A 21,771-nucleotide genomic window follows, 5' to 3' on the forward strand; every position below is an offset into this window, starting at 1 on the left:
TAATGTATTTGACTAACAGAGTCTACTGACTCTGAGTCTACTGACATACAGTACTGTGCTCAGCACTAAAGAAGGTTCTGAAAATCATACAGTGATTTCTGCACCCCCAGCCCCACCATGTTTAAAAGTAGGTTTTCTTGGGGCGCCTGGGTGGCGCAGTCGGTTGGGCGTCCGACTTCGGCCAGGTCACGATCTCGCGGTCCATGAGTTCGAGCCCCGCGTCAGGCTCTGGGCTGATGGCTCAGAGCCTGGAGCCTGTTTCCGATTCTGTGTCTCCCTCTCTCTCTGCCCCTCCCCCGTTCATGCTCTGTCTCTCTCTGTCCCAAAAATAAATAAACGTTGAAAAAAAAAATTTTTTTTTTAAATAAAAGTAGGTTTTCTCACCGAGGCACAGCTTTCAGGCACAGGTTTGGCAAAGATGAGCTCTAACATGGCAACCACAAAGTAGGTCACCCCCAGCCGCTGGAGCACACCAGGGATTCGCACCTTATCCCAAGACACTATAGAAGGCACAAGTTAAGTAAAGTGTTAGCCAGAATTCCTCTTCCTGCCCAAGACAACATTATTTTTTTCTAAGGGGGAAAGCATACCTCTATTGTACTTAAGTACACTTTGAAGCTCTTGGAGATAGTAATACATATGGGATTCGGCTCAACCTCACAGCTGGAAGTGGCCAGCTGGGACATGGGGACAAGAATACGTGTCTTCCTTGGGTGTGGGACAAAGCAAGGACTACCTGGGCCCTGGGGTTCCTCCCCTGGCCCTTTGTCACACCGGGCATGGGTTCAACCAGCTCTCACATCCACCATCAACTTGCAGAGCCAGCACAGGCCACAAATAGATTCTCCCTGTCCTACAGGCTACGTGACTACTCACTGGAAGAGTGTGACCATGTAATGAGCCCTACAATGTATCCTCCTGGGAGCAGTGGTTCACTTTTTGAAGATCCACTGAATCAACTATTATGTGACACCTTTCCTTATGACCCCAAATGGAAGTGACCTCTACCTCCTCCTAATGTGCTTCTGAGCTGAAGGGACCACATGACTCTTGTCCAGGTAACTATGTCCTGTTTTACTAATGACACTGAGTACAGCAACCCTGAGTACAGCAACCACCAATTTCCCTGACTCTGACGCTGGTCCCAGGCACAGGGTGTGTGTCCTTCCCTCAAGCTTCCCGTGTCGCTCACACTGCTAAACAACAACAAAGATATTCCTTCCCAGCAACCCAGCAGGCATACAGGTGATAACCAAGGTGGATTGTTGAACTACCACACAACAGCCTTATTATGAAAGCTGATGAATCCAAAGAGGCAGGAGGGCAGGGTCTGAGAACCAGGTGACCTGATCTGGCTCTACTCTGTCCCTGCACTTGGAAGATCCACAGAAAGCACTTTAATCTCTCTGGGACTCAGAGTCTTCCTTTGGACAGCAGAAGGATTTGAGTAGTCTTGGAAGCTCCTCCCAGGTCTGAAGTCCCAAGATAATAATAATAATACCCGATGCTATATAAGCATGTTTACACTTTTCTAATAACTGTTCTTTTTGCAGGAACCTGAGATGAAGGAATTATATTTCTTTTTAATTCTGATACATAGTTTTCCTATTTCAACCCAAATATATACAAAACCAGGGGAAAAAATACTTACATGGACCAAGGCAGTAATTGGGGTTCACAATGAACATTCCTATACAGATTAACAAGAAACTCCTCCATCCAATTTTCCCCATCAATTTGAGTTTTGAACATCCTCGCTGCAATATGGAAGTCATTGACAGAAAAATCGAAGATCCCATAATAAATACAAACCTAAAAAAAAAGACAGCTATTAAAAGGTGGCCATTTCTAGGGTGGTTTTACTTTTTTATCTATATGTCATCACTATTTTATAATCTACTACATACAAGAAGCAACACCTGATTTTCTAAAGTGGCTAATTATTAAAGTAACATTGGAGGAGGAATCAGAAGGTAACCCTGTTGGACTATAAGGTTTGTGCACCGTCAAGTCCTATCCTAGAAGGAAAATTCTTCAGGGCTGAGTGCAGTTTCCAAGGACAAGACTCCCTTTTAGTTGTCAAAGACAACAATGATGAAGAAGATGCTACAATCTGCAGAACCTGACATTCACTAGCACACCCTCAAAGTCCTTGAGAAACAATGCATTTCAATCATTTCTAAATTCACTCTTTTGCCTGGAAAAAAAAAAAAAAGGAAGTTTTATTTTTTTCTAATTTTGTCTGAGCCACCCACCTCTTTTCCTTCCTTTTTACTACACTAATCCTTTAAAAAAAAAAAAAAAAAGCCAGAATAGCAGTCTTTCTAATTACTGGGTGTGGGGTTAACAGAAGATGAGAGTTTGCTCTTTGGTTCCCCCAGCTTCCTTTCTTGGGGTCACCTAATTGGATAAAAGTGTCTAGTAACAGGAACAGAAACCTATAGGGAACCTTGTAAAGAATATATATAAGTAATTACCCAGTCTTCAGACATATAAAACTTCCTCCTCCCCAAACCCATCTCAAAAAAGAACCCTAGCTCTCCTGCAAAAAACCCTGAACACATATTAGTGATGGAACCCAAGGGATCAAAGACCTAAACCAACAGCCAGTACTACCTCCTAAAGATGGAACAAAGTTGCTCCAAGAGTCACAAGCAAAGACACAAATTCCACATTGTACAGGAAGTCAAGGTCCCTTAACAAGGTGAACAAACCACAGATGATCAGTGATGGAGTGGGTCACTCACTCCAGGATTATTTTACATTTTAATTTATTACTATCATTACCCTGTTACATACCTTATCAGAATTTCCTGATGCCAATACACTACATTTCTTTCAGGAACTGATTTTTATATTTATTTTCAGGATGAATGGGATTTAACTACATATTCAGAATTTATGATTTCCTACAAGATTCCAGGATCTCGAATACCATATCTACAGTAACAAAATGTTCCCTCTGAAATCACTCATCTTTTATAAGCAGGCCTTATGCAAGCCTTGTGCCAAGTATAGGAACTATCCAGTAACACAATTTACAGAAGGACCTCATGAGGGCAGACACCTGTGAGTAACATAGGCCTGTGGCCCAGAACTCAAGGCTGGTCTCAGAGAAAGGCTCCAGCATCCGCTGAAAAAACAAAAACCTGGATGACCTATGGAAGCGCTGGTGGGAGACTGCAACTCACCATGGGAATACAAGGTCGGCCACCGTCAGTCCTGGAGAATAACACAAGAACAAGAGTAAGGAAAAGGACTCTAGAATGTAAATACATCCTAAATCTAGATTGGCACCATTATATACTGATATATATGGAAAGTAAACTCACGCAAAGAGTTCACAGGAAAACACTGGGAAGTAACACGCACAGATACTCCCTGGAGACTCTGCAACCGGTCACTAGGCCTGAGACTTTTCCTAAGAACATAACTGGGCATGGGAGAGCCAAAGTAGCAGTGTGTAGACAAGTCTGTTATCTTCGAGCAGTGCTACTCAAAATCCATTCTTAAACCAACTGCTGAGCCAGATTCACAGCCATTACTAACCACCACTCAGGACCAACCTGAGTTCAATGGCACCCCTGAGGAGGACCATGAGTCGTAGAAGATAGAGCTCCCATGTGGCTGGAATAAAAGCATATCTGGGTGCTTGGGTGGCTCAGTCGGTTAAGTGTCCAACTTCGGCTCAGGTTCTCATAGTTCATGAGTTCGAGCCCCACGTCAGGCTCTGTGCTGACAGCTCAGAGCCTGGAACCTGCTTTGGAGTCTATGTCTCCCTCTCCCTCTGCCCCTCCCCTGCTTGTGCTCTCTCTCTCTCTCTCTCTCTCTCAAAAATAAATAAACATTAAAACAAATTTTTTTAAGAATATTTTTTTAAAAAAGACATATCTACAATATGACAAAAATCGTTTACAACTAAATTCTTAACAGCTTCTGCAGAGGCCCATGGTCCTGCAGCAGAGCTCAGACGTCTACATGTTACCACAGTGAACCACTGCAAGGCCACAGCACACAAAAACAAGAACAAAACAAAAAGGGTTAATGGAATCATCCAAAGATCATCCTATGGGGGCAGGAGCTCAGCACTCAAAGGAGGCTGGTGGGGCATCATCTCTGAGCTCCCGAGGGGATGCCGAGAGGTTCTCTTGCCCACGCTTCTTTGAGAGGTTCTACACAAGCAATGCTACCCTAAGGAAATATCTTACCATTCCAACTTGAGTGTTTGAAGTACCAATATTTTCCTCCTCCATAATTAACGAAGACCATAAGGATGAGAGCTATCCTGTAAAGCAGCAAAGGGCACACTTTCAGAGCTTGCACACATGACAAGGAATGGCCCAACTGTAAGAGACACATTTATACTCACAAGGGGCAATCACAACACAGAGGACACTTACAGAGCAGGAAGCCATTCTTTCTAATCACTGTAATTAAGGCCCTAACACAAAACCCTTCTGTTGCCAACATTTCCAACATGATTTTTTTTTTCTTAATTTTAGAGAGACAAAAGACAGCATGAGTGGGGGAGAGGAAGAGAGAGAGAATCCCAAGCAGCTCCACACTGTAAGCACAGAGCCTAATATGGGGTTTGATCTAATGAACCCTGAGATCATGACCTGAGCTGAAACCAAGAGTCGGACGCTTAGCCAACTGAGCCACCCAGGCGCCCCTCCAACGTGATTTCTTAAAAGAAAGTTACACTGACGCTAAACTGTGTAACTTGAAAACAAAGCAAACGTTTCCCATCACTCAGTTTCACACTAATCACTTAGAAGTCTCAGGTTAAAGAACTGTAATAGAAGGCATACAGTTGTTAGAGCTGAGGGCTCAAATCATGGGCCCTCCTCTCTTACGAGGGCAAGACTCTTATCAGTTACCTCAATGTGCTTCTCTGTAAGAGAGGAAACACACCCACAGGGGCCACTGGGACTACTGAGGAGAATAATGTATATCCTGGTGCTTGGCATATTTTAGGCACTTAATAAATGTTAGTCTACCTGAGAACATCTCATTTCTAAAAGCAGCAAAATGAGAATTAAAAAAAGAAAGAGGAATATGATAAAATAGACTCTGAATACGTGACTGTTTGATGCTAATTCTGCAGGATACTGAAGAATGAAGACTTTAGTGTGTCAGTGAGGTTATTGCCTGGCTATCCCACTTAGTCTGCAGCCGACCTCGGGCAAATTACCTAACTCTTCATCAGTACAACAGGCATATTAAAAGTTTATACCTCATAGGGTGGTGGAGAGACTGAATAAATTATGACAAGGAAGTGCCTGGCACAGGGCTAGAATTCAAAAATTGTTACCAATGTTCATTACTCTCATTACTGCCTGGCTTCAAATATACACCCCAGGAGCACTCAGCATCTGGTGAGGCTGGGACAGAATTATAAGGTTATCACTGGAGTTTAAAAGCCCTCCGTGGGCAGAAATGGAAGGCCTGACACCTAGATGTTTATTTTCAGCTATATAGGTTTTTCTTTTTAAGGTTTTACTTTTATTCCAGTTATCATACAGTGTAATATTAGTTTCAGGTGTACAATACAGTGATTCAACACTTCCATACAACACCTGGTGCTCATCACAAGTGCACTCCTCAATCCCCATCACCTATTTCTTCCATCCCCCACCCTCCTCCCCTCAGGTAACCATCAGTTTGTCCGCCATAGTTAAGAGTCTGTTTCTCCATTTGCCTCACTCTCTCTCTTTTTTTATCCCTTTGCTCATTAGTATCGCTTCTTAAATTCCACATATGGGTGAAATCATATGGTATTTGTGTTTCTCTGACTGGCTTATTTCACTTAACATCATACTCTCTGGCCCCATCCAGGTCATTGCAAATGGCTCAAGCTATACAGTTTTACACTTTATTTTCAGAGTTGGGTCCGAGCCCTCACTCTTCTATCTGAACTCTAAAAGAAAAACAACTTGTTGTATGACTCTGTGGATTTGCTACCAAAAGGGCCTGATATTCTAGCTGTTCTGCTAGCAGTGGGGAAGGGCCAGGACAGACACCAGCAACGGCTGGTGCTTCACTTCCAGACCGGCACAGCCTCCCATTTGGCAAGCTGCTCACCGGACACAGGGGTGCAGATGGTCATAGAGGCCCCGTGTGCAGCTGCCTGCCCACAGGTGAATGACCTTAACTCAGAAGAATCTACATACCAGTGGAAACGTTCTGGCTGTACCCCTCGACTCCTCTCTTGCAACTATTATATTTGCTATCACGACAGTTTTTGAGAAGGGAGAGACCACTGATTTATTTTTACAGCAAGAAGTCCTGCCTACCCTACAAGGTAAATGATATGTAAAAACACCTTAAGTTAGAAGTGTGTTTATGTGCAAACATGTGATCCTGGAATACCTGTGCCCACCGTGTCCCAAGGGAGCCCCACATACCCCCTGAATGTGTCTACACAGCGGAGGCGCGGAGGTGAGGCAGGTGGACACCATCCTCCTGGTTGAGTATCGCCACCGAGTGAGTCTGCCCTGCTTGGAGACCCCAGCTCCTTCAGAAAAACGGGGAGAGAAACATGCCGGTTCATAATGCTGGCAAGTAAATTTCAGTTATCTGTTTTTTAGGGAAGAAATTAACAGAATAGAGAGTAAAACTCGTCCTGAACAATCCTTTAATTTGCTTTTGTAAAGATTCCACCCAGAGGTTTAGTTTTCCACGTTATTTGGTTTTTGTGCTATCTGCTGAGCCTGCAGCTGCTATGTTGATCAATGACCACAAAAAACTGGTCCATGAGTGCATCTGGTACAAGGCTACAAATAAGTATGTCCATAAATGGACAGCAGTATGTCCATAATGAATTTAACACAATATGTTTAACCATCATAGGAGGCCACTGATTTATAGATTTCATATGGATGTCTCTTATTTTTGACACCCTCTACCTAACTGTATTGACTCAACAGTGCTGCCTGCAGAGTGAAAAAATGTCTCCACATCCTGCATACAATGCAGCCCAAAGTTCCAACTCACTAGAAAAGAGAAGGGGATCCTGCCCTTCACCAGAGCCGAAGAGAAGGCTGCTTGCTCTTTATTAAGAATACAGAACACATGACCTGGCCCTCTACAATATAAATAACATTAATTAAGCCAGATAATAAGTATTATTAAACACAGAATTATAAATTCCAAATCTAGAAAAACACCCAGACCACACATGATGCATTCTAATAACTCACAGAATTGATCAGGCGATCAGTTTCCCGTGAATTTATTGCTTTAGAAATCCAATTATGAAAGTCATCCAAACTGTAAATAAATAAAAAAGTCTGTTAATTTATTCCCTTTGGCAAATTTTTCAAAACGATTGGATAGCATATTAAAAGAAAATTAATTTGAAGTTCATATTCTATACAAGTCAAAGAAATAAACATTTTAAAGTATCATTATGTGTGGTCGATCTTACTTCATCCACACTCCCACCCACCGCCCCCTTTCCTGCCTTAGATTGATTATTTTAAAGAATCCCAGACATGGTATCATTTTATCATTTTAGTATGGATCTCTAATAAATAAAAGACTCTTTTTTTAAAAACAGAACTACAGTTCCATTATTACATTTTAAAACATTATCAATAATTCCTAGTATCACCAAACAGCTGGTTCAATTTGTCTCATAAGTTTTTTTCTCCAGTTTATTTGTTCAGATCAGTTTCTAAACATGAACCATATATTTAATGCACATAATTTCTTCTCTTTTTTCCCTACAACATACTCTTCTTTCTACCTCATTCAGCATTGGTAACATCACCACCACATGAAAATATTAAAACAGAGACATCTAAGGAAGGCCGAAAGGAGAACTTAAGATATTTAAAAATTAGAATTTTTAAAACGCCCTTAATTTTCTTGTATTTTCTTGTCTTCCCAGTGAAAGGCGAGAGACCCTGTATTCTTACTACTGCCTCAGATTCTTCTGGTTCAGACAAACCTAAGCATTCCGGGACTCCCACGGGCACACTGAAAAGTAATAAGCAAGGGACAAGGGACTCTCGCTTGCCAGCAGAGCATTCTGCCTACAAGGCTGCAGAGGCAGAATCACATGCAATTTCAATTCCACAGTGGAGTGAGGTGCGATTTCTTCCCTGTGCAAGAGCTCAAGATCAGAGACCAATTACCTTAGAAAGTGATGTCATAGAGCCATTCATATTGAAAGCATCAAATGAATACACTGTAATAAACTGGAACAGTATCTGCATCTTATCTTATCAAAAGATTGACAAGACAATGGCTTAATTCAAAGAAATGAAACCCCTCTGCTAAAATTACACTCTGCCCCTAAAAAGCAGTTAAGTGAAAAATATGCTTCTGAGCAAGAAGTAGTCCTTTTACCCTTCCAGACCCTTATATTTCTGGGATGCACAAAGGGAAGAGGGCCAGACTTCATAGACTCCCCAAAGCTGCTGGGTTTCCCCAAGGTGGCAGGCAGACTTAGACTAGGTTTTCTTTTTTCTAGTTTAGATATGGCTCACCCATAACACCTTGTGATTTATGAGACTCTAACAGGCGGAGCATTCCAATCAATCTTAGTTCTTTAAAAACATGAAAGAACTTTCCTTTGAATGGTAATCTGCCAGGCCTAGATCTATTTCTAATATTTATTTTTGAGAGAGAGAGAGACACAGCGTGAGCAGGGAAGGGGCAGGGAGAGAGAGAGAGAGACACAAAGCCCAAAGTAGCTCCAGGCTCTGAGCTGTCAGCACAGAGCCTGACGTGGGGCTCAAACTCACAAAACGCAAGATCATGACCTGAACCGAAGTTGGACTCTAAACCCACTGAACCACCCAGGCACCACAGGCCTGGATCTATTTTACTTTCTTGTTTTTTTATTTTTCCAGTCTACTAATTCACTCTCACCCGACTCACTGTTAACCAGACAGACAGGGGAGAAGCAATCCCCTCGCCAAGCTGCCTGCCCGTCCTAACCAGGGCAAAGCGAGTCCATGCCGAGGTGTAAAGGTCCAGTCCCCCATCTTCCATCTCTGCGCTGGATGCCCAGCTGGCAGGAGTTGGGATGCTGGCCCAGAGGGCGGCCTCGAGGCTCAGAGCCAGAGAGGGGGACGAAGAACACAGTGGGGCAGCCGCTTCCTGAAATCAGCCCAGGCTTCTCCCACTCACTACAAAAGCAAGCTGCAAGATTCTTTCTGGAAATAATGCCTTCTCAAGCATTTTCTTCTAATTTTTAGCCATTTGGGAGGATTGAAGGCAAAGATCCATTCAAACTAGTTATCATTTCCCTGAAGTCAGGGACCATTGCTTATTCTACAATGGTCCCTAATACCCAGGACTGGACTGGCCATGGAGGACACATAAGCATTCATTTAATCAAAGAATAACAGTCATTTAAAGAGTCAAACTATCCTGAATATCCTTTTTCTATATTCTACTCCCCCCAACTGTGTCCTCCCCTAACATCTGCTTACCTCAGTAAAAACCTGAGAAATGAGACTGCAATGATGATTGCCACACCAATAAGGAAAGCGACACACACAGCTAGAAAAATCAAAGAAAACACGGTATCACCAAAACGTCATCATAAGCATTGAAGCTGTCACGCCACTACATTTCATCTGTAAGTCAAAAAAGCAAACAAAAATGGAAACAAGTGAGGGAAAAGCCTATATTCTCATGCTAACTTTCCTATATTCCTATAAACAATTGAGAACACTCATCATTAGGGGAATGCTAATTTTCATTATGAAAAATATAAAACATCTACAAAAGAACAGAGATTTGTATAATACGCCCACATATACGCATCCCTAGATGCGTAGTATTATCTAGTATTATCAACATACTGTCACTCTTGCTTCATCTACTGCTACTCTCCCTCTGCTTTTTATTTATTTTTTTTTTTGAGAGAGAGAGCATGAGTGGGGGAGGGGCAAAGAGGTGGGGAGAGAGAATCCCAAGCAGGCTCCGCACTGTCAGCTCAGAGCCCAATGTGGGGCTTGATCCCACAAACTGTGAGATCATGACCTGAGCCGAAATCAAGAGCCAGACACTTAACCGACTGAGCCACCCAGAAGCACCCCTTGCCTATAGTATTTTTAAGCAAATCCCAGACATCATGTCATCTCCTCCATCCATCTTCCATATGTATCTCTAAAGCACAGACCTCATAAAAGACATGTCAGCATCATGCAACTCCTGACATGGCACACTGAGAAGGCTTAATCTACCAAAAATGCACCCCCTCTACCTAGTTAAGAGAAAACATGTTGCACTTTGCAATCAAGTGCAAATAACAAAATAACTGACCAGTCCTCTTCAAAAGTGTCAAGATCATGAAAGAAAAAAAAGGCTGCAGAGACCCAACAACTAAATGGGCTGTGGGATCCTGAACTGCACCCTGGACCAAAAGGGGGGAGCCTTAGAAGGGACAACTGGAGAAATCTGAAAAGCCTATACATCAGTTAATAGCACTATACCGATGTTAACGTCCTTGTTTCGATCGTATATATGGGATAACTGTACTATGATTACATAGTTTAGGGGAAGCTAGGAGAAAAGTAAATGGGAACTCCTTTTTGCAATGTTTCTAAAATTACTTCAAAATTAAAAGTTTCTTAAAAATGGACCCTTTGTTATATAATCACAATGTCATTAACAATTCTCTGGCTAACACTGCGACCATATTCCAATTTCTCTAGTTATCTCAAAAAGGTTTTTTCTAGTTATCCAATTTCTCTAGTTATCTCAAAAAGGTTTTTTGTAGTTACTGTGTTCAGATCAGGACCCAAACATGGTTCCCATTTTGTATTTGCTTGTTATGGCTCTTCAGTCAGCTTATGTTATGGCTAATCATAAGTAGCCATTGACCAGTTTGAAATAAGTCGTCTATTAGTACGTCTCCTTTTCTAGATCTGTCAGTATATTTCCTCATGGTGTCACTGGACTTTTTCTTCTATCCTCCAAAGGTTTTATAAAGGGGAAATTAGCTGTAAAGACTTGACTAAAAAAAGTTCAACTTTTTTTGGCAAGAATGCTTCACAGATGGAGCTGTGTCTTTCCCACTGCACATCAGGAGCACCTGCTGCAAATGCCCATGTGCCCAATGCACGTGTCAGCTAAGGGAAGCCTCAAGTTCCCCTTTCATGTGATGGTTTCATCCACTCATGACTTTTGTGTACATCAATTCCTTCATTAAGGATTACCATATATTCTGCCATTCTGTCACATGCATTAGCTGGAATTATTCCCTAAAGAATTTACCCTCATCATCTCAGACTACATAGTTATCCTAAAATACAATTAAAACAGGAAAGGCATGGGATGCCTTGGTGGCTCAGTTGGTTGAGCATCTGACTTGATTTTAGCTTGGGTCATGATCCCAGGGTTGTGGGATTGAGCCATGCATCAGGCTCCGTGCTGAGCAAGAAGCTTGCTTATAATTCTTTCTCTCTCTCCCTCTGCACCCTTTCCCCTGCTCTAAAATAAAAATAAAACAAAAACAAAACAAAACAAACAAACAAAAACAGGAAAGGCAGGATAAATGCTTAGATCCTTCCTTTCAATTGATAATTTTAAGTCACTCCAGTTAACATCAGGTGGTCCTTGTTATCTCCGAAGGCAACCAAAGTATTGTTTTTGTGTAGGGAAGGGGCTTTGTTTTTTGGTTGTTGTTGTTTTTAAATTTACTTATTTATTTTGAGAGAGAGAGAGTGCGTAGGGGAGGGGGAGAGAGAGAGAGAGGGAGAGAGGGAGAGTCCCAAGCAGGTTCCATGCTGTCAGCACATAGCCACCCAACTTGGGGCTTAATCTCATGAACGATTAGATCATGACCTGAGCTGAAACCAAGAGTAGGATACTTAACCGACTGAGCCACCCAGGCACCCTCAGCTTTGTTTTTTTTTTTTTCATAACAAACTTTGGTTTTTGTACATACAATGTGTTTCCATCAATGACATTCCTTATTCTTTTTAATGCTTCAACTGTCCCATGTTGGTTCTTTCATTCTTTTTGGGGGGGCTCTTACATTCTTTTGACCTGACCCTATGGTCTTCAAAAGCTTCACTGTAGACAAGTACTTATTAATGCTCCTGGGGGTTATTATATTATCTAATGGGGGCTCAGACTGACAGATTTTCTTCAGTGGAGTTATTAGAGAATGAACCGTCCCTCCTTAATCTAAGGGACTTCTGCATGGTCCATGTAAGACACATACAGAGAATACTGTGCCCTATATCCTAAAACAAGGAAGATACTTGACAGTCATTTTCCCTATTTCCAGTTTGTTCCCATTGCATTAACTTTTTTTTGGTTATTTATCTTCATAATTAAACTAAATAACACCTATGAGAATATGTTGGTCATATAATTTTCTTAAATATCACATAATTTTCTTAGCATACACTAACAATACAATAAATACATCATAAGTATACAATAAATATAATGTACTTATAATACAACTGTACAATAAATATAAATAAATACAATAAATACATTATAAATAACTAAATAAGACAGGTAACCTATAATTCAGGTTTTAAAGTACACAAAGTGTCACAAGCAGTACTCAAAAATCTTTGAAATACAAATTTTAAAAAATTAACAAACAGCATATACGTACGAAGGTTACTGTCAATTGGATTCTTATTGACAACTACGTCACAAGCAATTTCATTGACTCCATTATGGACGTGCTTTACCAAGAGTGAATAGTTTCCAAATTCTCCAAATTTATATTCCAGCCTACAAAAATTTGGTAAATTTAAGAAAAATGGTTAGATTAGGAAATAAGGAGTGGATTATGGTAATATCATCAAGGCAGTGACAGACCAGGAAAGATATTTAAAAATACTGTATTTTGAAGGAAGGAAAAGCTGAAAACCAAATAGGGATGAAAAAATAGAAAATGCAGGTGTCAGCAGATCACATTAAAGCAGATACGAACCTACAAACTTCCTTCTCTTCCACAGTGTCATTAAGTTGCAGGATAGATCCATGCTGGGTGCTCACAGCAACCGCCGCAGTGCTAGGCTTCCCAGGTTTTCCACTCCAGGAAACATTTACTAGAACCTGAAATGAGCACTGTAAAACAGAAACACAAGCCACTGTGAGAGGTGTTTGAAAGTCAGGTGGCTGTTGGAGCACATGAACACCCACCCATCTGAAATCCTGAGGTGACTTTTTCTTCATACTTGTAATTTTTTTTAAGTTTATTTATTTTTGAGAGACACAGAGACAACACAAGAGGGGGAGGGGCAGAGAGACAGGGAGACAGATAATCCCAACCAGGTTCCATGCTGTCAGCCCGATGTGGGGCTCAAAACCACGAAACCACGAGGTCATGACCTGAGTCGAAACCAAGAGTTGGATGCTTTAAGTGACTAAGCCAACCAGGCACCCATTTTCCTTCATACTTACAAAAAAACTTTTAAATTCCAATAATTTAGATAAAATTTGCCTATATAACTATGTGTTGCCATACAATCTTTACTCATGGGTAGATTTTTCATACAATTAATAAATAGAGCATATATTGCCTTGCATTCCATTGTGTTACATATTGTTTAATGAGTAAATTTCCATCATTCTACCTAATTTGCATATTTAAAAATTTTAATGATTGCTTTATAGTCCATTACATACTAAAAATGTATTTAGGCTGCTTTCAAAACTTTTTTAATCTTCTTATGTGTAATTTATATATATTATGTTCTGAAAGATAAATATAGGGGCATCTGGCTAACTCATTGAGTTAAGCAACCAACTCCTGATTTCGGCTCACGTCATGATCTCACAGGCTTCATGAGATCAAGCCCCATGTTGGGCTCTGAGCTTACAACATGGAGCTGCTTGGGATTCTCTCTCTGCCCATACCTTCCCCATTCATGCTCTTTCTCTCCCAAAATAAATACATAAATATTAAAAAAAAAAGATAAACATACAGTATATGTAATTACATTTTTAATTTATGTTATACATAATTTATAGAACATATTGCTTCTAAAGATCTGTACATGATGTGCTTTTTTTTAAATTTTTTTTAACATTTATTTATTATTGAGAGACAGAGAGAGGCAGAGCATGAGCAGGGGAGGGGCAGAGAGAGGAGGAGACACAGAATCTGAAGCAGGCTCCAGGCTCTGAGCTGTCAGCGCAGAGCCCGACATGGGGCTCGAACTCATGAATGGCGAGATCATGACCTGAGCTGAAGTCGGATGCTCAACTGACTAAGCCACCCAGGCGTCCCTGTGCTTTTTTTTTTTTAATTAATTTATTTAGAGAGAGAGAGAGCATGTGCATGCACATGTACATGCAGGTGACGGGCAGAGAGAATCCCAAACAAGCTCTGCACTGTCAGCGTGAAGCCTGACTCAAGGCTCCATCTTATGAACCATGAGATCATGACCTAGGTGGACATCAAGAGCTGGACACTTAACCAACTGAGTCACCTAGGCATTCCTACATGATATTCTTATTCCTTTAAATTCTTTCCCTAAAATAAATTTCCAAAAATTACATTATTGGATAAAAAATAATCATTTTAATGGTTCTTTTCATATGTGCCCAAACAGTAGTCAAATAAGAAAAATTACAATATATTAGTTCCTCATTAGCCTTACCAAGATTTAAAAATCTTTCTTTTTGTTCATGTATCAAATATTTATGACATCACAGCATTAAGATTACATTTTAAGTTATTAAATAATTCAATATTCTTTTATGTTTCTTTTTTTTACCATTTTATTTATTTTTTTAATTTACGACCAAGTTAGTCAGCATATAGTGCAACAATGATTTCAGGAGTTTATTTCTTAACGCCCCTTACCCATTTAGCCCATCCCCCCTCACACACCCCCTCCAGTAACCCTCTGTTTGTTCCTATATTTAAGAGTCTCTTATGTTTTGTCCCCCTCCCTGTTTTATATTATTTTTGCTTCTCTTCCCTTATGTTCATCTGTTTTGTCTCTTAAAGTCCTCACATGAGTGAAGTCATATGGTATTTGTCTTTCTCTGACTAATTTTGCTTAGCATAATAACCGCTAGTTCCATCCAGGTAGTTGCAAATGGCAAGATTTCATTCTTTTTGATTGCTGAGTAATACTCCATTGTATACATATGCCACTTCTTTATCCATGAATCCATCGATGGGCATTTGGGCTCTTTCCATACTTTGGCTATTGTGGATAGTGCTGCTATAAACATTGGGGTGCATGTGCCCCTTTGAAACAGCATACCTGTATCCCTTGGATAAATACCTAGTAGTGCAATTGCTGGGTCGTAGGGTAGTTCTATTTTTAATTTTTTGAGGAACCTCCATACTGTTTTCCAGAGTGGCTGCACAAGTTTGCATTCCCACCAGCAGTACAAAAGAGATCCTCTTTCTCTGCATCCTTCCCAACATCTATCGTTGCCTAAGTTGATAATGTCAACCCTTTTGACATGAGTGAGGTGGTATCTCATTGTGGGTTTGATTTGTATTTCCCTGATGAATGATGTTGAGCGTTTTCTCATGTGTCAGTTGGCCATCTGGATGTCTTCTTTGGGGAAGGGTCTATTCATGTCTTTTGTCCATTTCTTCACTGGATTCTGTTTTTTGGGTGGGGAATTTGATAAGTTCTTTATAAATTTTGTATACTAACCCTTTATCTGATATGTCATTTGCAAATAGCTTCTCTCATTCTGTCAGTTGCCTTTTAGTTTTGCTGATTATTTCCTTCAGTGTGCAGAAGCTTTTTATTTTGATTAGGTCCCAATAGTTCCTGTTTGCTTTTGTTTCCCTTGCCTCCAGAGAGAGACACGTGTTGAGTAAGAAGTTGCTGCAGCTGAGGTCAAATAGGTTTTTGCCTGCTTTCTCCTTGAGGATTTTGATGGCTTCCTGTCTTACATGGAGGTCTTTCATCCATTTTGAGTTTATTTTTGTGTATGGTGTAAGAAAGTGGTCCAGGTTCATTCTTCTGCATGTCGCTGTCCAGTTTTCCTAGCACCACTTGCTGAAGAGACTGTCTTGATTCCATTGGATATTCTTTCCTGCTTTGTCAAAGATTAGTTGGCCATTCGTTTGTGGGTCCATTTCTGAGTGCTCTACTCTGTTCCATTGACCTGAGTGTCTGTTTTTGTGCCAGTACCATACTGTCTTGATGATTACAGCTTTGTAACAAACACAGCTTGAAGTCCGGGATTGTGATGCCTCCTGATTTGGTTTTCTTTTTCAAGACTGCTTTGGCTATTCGGGGTCTTTTCTGGTTTCATACAAATTTTAGGATTGTTTGTTCTAGCTCTGTGAAGAATGCTGGTGTTATTTTGATAGCTATTGCATTGAATATGTAGAGTGCTTTGGGTAGTATTGACATTTGAACAATATTTGTTCTTCCTATCCAGGAGCAATGGAATCTTTTTCCATTTTTTTGTGTCTTCAATTTCTTTCATAAGCTTTCTATAGTTTTCAGTGTATAGATTTTTCACCTCTTTGGTTAGATTTATTTCTAGGTATTTTATGGTTTTTGGTGCTACTGTAAATGGGATCGATTCCTTGATTTCTCTTTCTGTTGCTTCACTGTTGATGTATAAGAATGCAACTGATTTCTGTGCATTGATTTTATATCCTGCAACTTTGCTGAATTCATGGATCAGTTCTAGCAGTTTTTTGGCAGAATCTTTTGGGTTTTCCATATAAAGTATCATGTCATCTGCAAAGACTGAAAGTTTGACCCCCTCCTGGCTGATCTGGATGCCTTTTATTTCTTTGTGTTGTCTGATTGCTGAGACTAAGACTTCCAATCCTATGTTGAATAACAGTGGCGAAAGTGGACATCCCTGTCTTGTTCCAGACCTTAGGGGGAAAGCTCTCATTTTTTCCCCATTGAGGATGATATTAGCATTGGGTCTTTCATATATGGCTTTTATGATCTCGAGGTATGATCCTTCTATTCCTACTTTCTTGAGGGTTTTTATCAAGAAAGGATGCTGTATTTTGTCAAATGCTTTTTCTGCATCTGTTGAGAGGATCGTGTGGCTCTTGTCCTTTCTTTTATTGATGTGAAAATCAATCAATGTGATTCACATTGATTGTTTTGCAGATATTGAACCAGCCCTGCATTCCAGGTATAAATCCCACTTGGTCATGGGGAATAATTTTTTTAATGTATTGTTGGGTATGGTTGGCTAATATCTTGTTGAGGATTTTTGCATCCATGTTCATCAGGGAAACTGGTCTACAGTTCTCCTTTTTAGTGGGGTCTTTGGTTTTGGAATCAAGGTAATGCTGGCTTCATAGAAAGAGTTTGGAAGTTTTCCTTCCACTTCTATTTTTTTTTGGAAAAGCTCCAAGAGAATAGGTGTTAACTCTTCCTTAAATGTTTGGTAGAATTCCCCTGGAAAGCCATCTGGCCCTGGACTCTTGTTTGTTGAGAGATTTTTGATTACTAATTCAATTTCTTTACTGGCTATGGGTCTGTTCAAATTTTCTATTTCTTCCTGTCTCAGTTTTGGCAGTTTATATGTTTCTAGGAATTTGTCCATTTCTTCCAGATTGCCCATTTTATTGGTGTGTAATTGCTCATAATTTTCTCTCATTATTGTTTGCATTTCTGCTGTGTTGGTTGTGATCTCTCCTCTTTCATTCTTGATTTTATGTATTTGGGTCCTTTCCTTTTTCTTTTTGGTAAAAGTGGCTAGTGGCTTATCAATTTTGTTAATTCTTGCAAAGAACCAGCTTCTGGTTTTATTGATCGTTCTACTGGTTTTGTTGTTGTTGTTGTTGTTGGTTTTTTTTTTTTTTTTTTTTTTTTTTTGGTTTCAATAGCATTGATTTCTGCTCTAATCTTTATTATTTCCTGTTTGCTGCTGGTTTGGGGTTTTATTTGCTGTTCTTTTTCCAGCTCTTTAAGGTGTAAGGTTAGGTTGATGTATCTGAGACCTATCTTCCTCTTTAGGAAGGCATGGATTGCTATATACTTTCCTCTTATGACCGCCTTTGCTGCATCCCAGAGGTTTTAGGCTGTGGTGTTATCATTTCCATTGGCTTCCAAGTACTTTTAATTTCCTCTTTAACATCTTGGTTAGGCCATCCATTCTTTAGTAAGACTTTCTTTAGTCTCCAAGTATGTGTTACCTTTCCAAATTTTTTCTTGTGGTTGATTTCAAGTTTCATAACGTTGTGGTCTGAAAATATGCACAGTATGATCTCGATCTTTTTGTACTTGTTGAGCGCTGATTTACGTCCCAGTAATGACCTATTCTGGAAAACATTCCATGTGCACTGGAGAAGAATGTGTATTCCACTGCTTTAGGATGAAATGTTCTGAATATATCTGTTAAGTCCATCTGGTCCAGTGTGTCTTTCAAAGCCATTGTTTCCTTGTTGATTTTCTGTTTAGATGAACTGTCTATTTCTGTGAGTAGGGTGTTGAAGTCCCCTACTATTATGGTATTATTATCAATGAGTTTCTTTATGTCTGTGATTAATTGATTTATATATTTGGGTGATTCCACATTTGGCACATAAATGTTTACAACTGTTAAGTCTTCCTGATGGATAGACCCCTTAATTATGATATAATGTCCTTCTTCATCTCTTGTTACAGTCTGTATTTTAAAGTCTAGATTGTCTGATGTAAGTATGGCTACTCCTGCTTTCTTTTGTTGACCATTAACATGATAGATGGTTCTCCATCCCTTTACTTTCAATCTGAAGGTGTCTTTAGGTCTAAAGTGGGTCTCTTGTAAACAGCATATAGATGGATCTTGTTTTCTTATCTATTCTATTACCCTATGTCTTTTGATTGGAGCATTTAGTCCACTGACATTTAAAGTGACTACTGAAAGATATGAATTTATTGCCATTATGTTTCTTGTAGAGTTGGGAGTTTCTGGTGGTGTTCTCTGGTCCTTTCTAGTCTTTGTTGATTTTGGTCTTTTTTTTTTTTTTTTTTTTTTTTTTTTTTTTGTCTTTTCTCCCCTCAGAGAGTCCCCCTTAAAATTTCTTGCAGGGCTGGTTTAGTGGTGACAAACTCCTTTAATTTGTGTTTGTCTGGGAAACTTTTAATCTCTCCTATTTTTAATGACAACCTTGCTGGATAAAGAATTGCTTGCATATTTTTCTAATTCAGCACATTGAATATATCCTGCCACTCCTTTCTGGCCTGCCAAGTTTCTGTAGATAGGTCTGCTGCAAACCTGGTCTGCTGCAAATAGGTCTGCTTCTGTGTTTCCTTGTAGGTTAAGGACTTTTTTTTTCCCTTGCTGCTTTCATGATTCTCTACTTGCCTGAGTATTTTGTGAATTTGACTATGATATGCCTTGTCGATGGTTGATTTTTGTTAAATCTAATGGGAGTCCTCTGTGCTTCCTGGGTTTTGATGCCTGTATCTTTCCCCAAGTCAGGAACGTTTTCTGCTATGATTTGCTCACATAACCCTTCTACCCCTTTTTCTCTCTCTTCATCTTCTGGGACCCCTATGATTCTGATGTTGTTCCTTTTTTTTTTTTTTTTAATGTTTATTTATTTTTTGAAAGAGAGAGACACAGAGTGTGAGCAGGGGAGGGGCAGAGAGAGAGAGAGGGAGACACAGAATCCAAAGCAGGCTCTAGGCTCTGAGCTGTCACCACAGAGCCCAATTCAGGGCTTGAACTCACAAGCCATGAGATTATGACCTGAGCTGAAGTCGGTTGCTGAACCAACTGAGCCACCCAGACGCCCCTATATATTCTTCTTTTTTAATAATATTTTAAAGATACAGTAACATTATTATATTTATCATACTTAGAACATATCTACCTAAGGGAAAAAAAGAAAACTAAATGGCCTTGCTTATACTAATTTACGTCTGAAAATAATTAACTGTCAAAAGTAACAGATCACCACTTTGGATTTCTTCACTGCAATGAAAGCCCAGGATTTCTGTCTCCCACTCACTGCTTCTCCCTTCTCACCACCTCCAGATTTGCTGAGGAATACTGTTTATGATGCTAAAAAACAATTTTTGTTGTCTTTTTTTGTCATTTACCCCTTACTTTAAGTCAACTATAATAATTACTCATATTTAACATTACAATACTAACCTTCTTCCCATTTTTGTTCTCTTTTAAAGCACACACACACACAAATCACTTGCTGACACATGGGATCTTTAATTGTCTTGAAGCTATGAAATCTAGTCGACACTTTTTTTTAATGTTTATGTGTTTTTTAATGTGTATGTCTCTTAAGTGTTTCTACTTTAAGGAAAGGAAATTCTCATTTAGCCAGATAACTTATCTTGAGGACATATCTTCAACTGGTAAGCCCACCATTCCCAGGTATTTATTATCTGGCTTATAGAACAAATTATTAAAATTTGCATTCCTTTGAATATGTATTTCTATATTTGCTTAAAGATTTAAAAATTATCATTAAAGTTCCAAATTTAAAACAGGTTATGTCTCAATTCTATTTTCTGGTTAACCATTACAGGCTCATAAAGTGTCTTTCCAATTTCCAGACTATAAAGTCTTCCCTGGAATTATGGGACATTTTCTACAACTATGTTTCAATGAAAACTCTACCACCCCTTTACACATTTTCCTAAAACAAAATTATCTCCACGCTCTTGTAAATAAATTAGCAGTTTTTTTTCCCCGAGCTGGTCTCAGGTAGCTAATTCTGTTTTTTGATTCTTTACTGTCACCAGCATCACTGTTTTGTATCAGTTATTCTACTGTTTTTATTCTAAAGATGCTTTAGTTGTCCTATGGCTAATACCCTGGCAATGCACTCTTTTTTTCCCCCTCATATTGTTTTTCTGTAAATTTTAGGCCTTTGTTGTCTGTTTAGAAGACATTTTGCTCATTCTCTGAATTATCTATGATTCTTGTGGCTTTGAAATTCAGCTATTATTGATATTTTTTTCAAGTTTCTTTTAGGTCCTTCACATAGACAGATAAAGCTTTCCTTTGTCTTTGCTATATATATTTTTTAACACTATACATTTTCTTTGCTTCATATAACTTTGTAGAGCTCTCAGTGAGTTTAATCAAACAGAGGGGGGACCATCCATCACCTCTTCAGCTGGTATGCACACTGGGGATTTATTTGTTTGTTTGTTTGTTTTTTAAAAGCTATTTATGGTAAACAGGTCCCTAAATAGTCTCTGACTTACTGTAGTTCGATTTATGGTTATTCAACTGTATCATAGTATGAAAGCAATATGCATTCAGTAGAAACTGTACTTGGAATTTTGAATTTTCATCTTTTCCTGGACTAGCACTATGCAGTAGGACCCTCTGTCATGATGGAAGTCAGCAGCAGCAAAACAAAGCCCAGTCAGCCATGTAACCCTGGGGGTCAGTGAATGAGAAGCTGTGGGCTAGTGTAAGTGCTCTGAGCATGTGTGAGGAAGGCTGGACTACACTATGATGTTCAGTAAGTTACGTGTATTCAATGCATTTTTGTCTTCAGGTATTTTCAATTTACAGGGGGATACAATCCATGGGAGGAAAATCTGTACATTAAAATTCCTCCTCTGAAGGTGGTACACTGAAGTGCTCAATTTGGAAATGAAGATGATTTTATTTTACCTGGAAGAACAGTCTTGTACTTAAAAAGCAGCAAGGTCTAGTAATTATACCTTGAGATAAAATAAACCCTTTATCAACAATTGAAAAAAAAAAAAAAAAAAGGAGAGATTGACAAACCAAGAAACAGACTCTTAACCATAGAGAACAAACTGATGGTTATCAGAGGGGAGGTGGGTGGGAGATGGGTGAAATAGGTGAAGGGATAAGAGTACACTGATCTTGGGGCGCCTGGGTGGGTCA

The 21,771-nt window shown here is 39.6% G+C and overlaps 1 protein-coding gene across 5 annotated transcripts in view; it reads right to left on the minus strand.

Annotated features, from left to right (window-relative positions):
- The window catches only part of HGSNAT (heparan-alpha-glucosaminide N-acetyltransferase), a 52,706-nt gene that overhangs the window by 9,862 nt on the left and 21,073 nt on the right, over window positions 1-21,771 (minus strand). For 3 of the 5 annotated variants that reach the window (XM_045055459.1, XM_023252546.2, XM_023252545.2), the window contains exons 3-11: window positions 12,923-13,059; window positions 12,599-12,720; window positions 9,447-9,516; window positions 7,203-7,272; window positions 6,408-6,517; window positions 4,209-4,285; window positions 3,192-3,222; window positions 1,652-1,812; window positions 385-500 (exon numbers count right to left, since the gene is read on the minus strand). In XM_045055459.1, coding sequence (XP_044911394.1) covers window positions 385-500; window positions 1,652-1,812; window positions 3,192-3,222; window positions 4,209-4,285; window positions 6,408-6,517; window positions 7,203-7,272; window positions 9,447-9,516; window positions 12,599-12,720; window positions 12,923-13,059 — 894 coding nt within the window. Of the gene's footprint in view, window positions 1-384; window positions 501-1,651; window positions 1,813-3,191; window positions 3,223-4,208; window positions 4,286-6,407; window positions 6,518-7,202; window positions 7,273-9,446; window positions 9,517-12,598; window positions 12,721-12,922; window positions 13,060-21,771 lie in introns of those variants that run through there. The other 2 variants (XM_023252547.2, XM_045055460.1) reach the window with 2 other exon arrangements.

Source organism: Felis catus, chromosome B1 (genome assembly GCF_018350175.1).
Source record: "Felis catus isolate Fca126 chromosome B1, F.catus_Fca126_mat1.0, whole genome shotgun sequence".
In the NCBI taxonomy this organism is placed as follows: Eukaryota; Metazoa; Chordata; class Mammalia; order Carnivora; family Felidae; genus Felis; species Felis catus.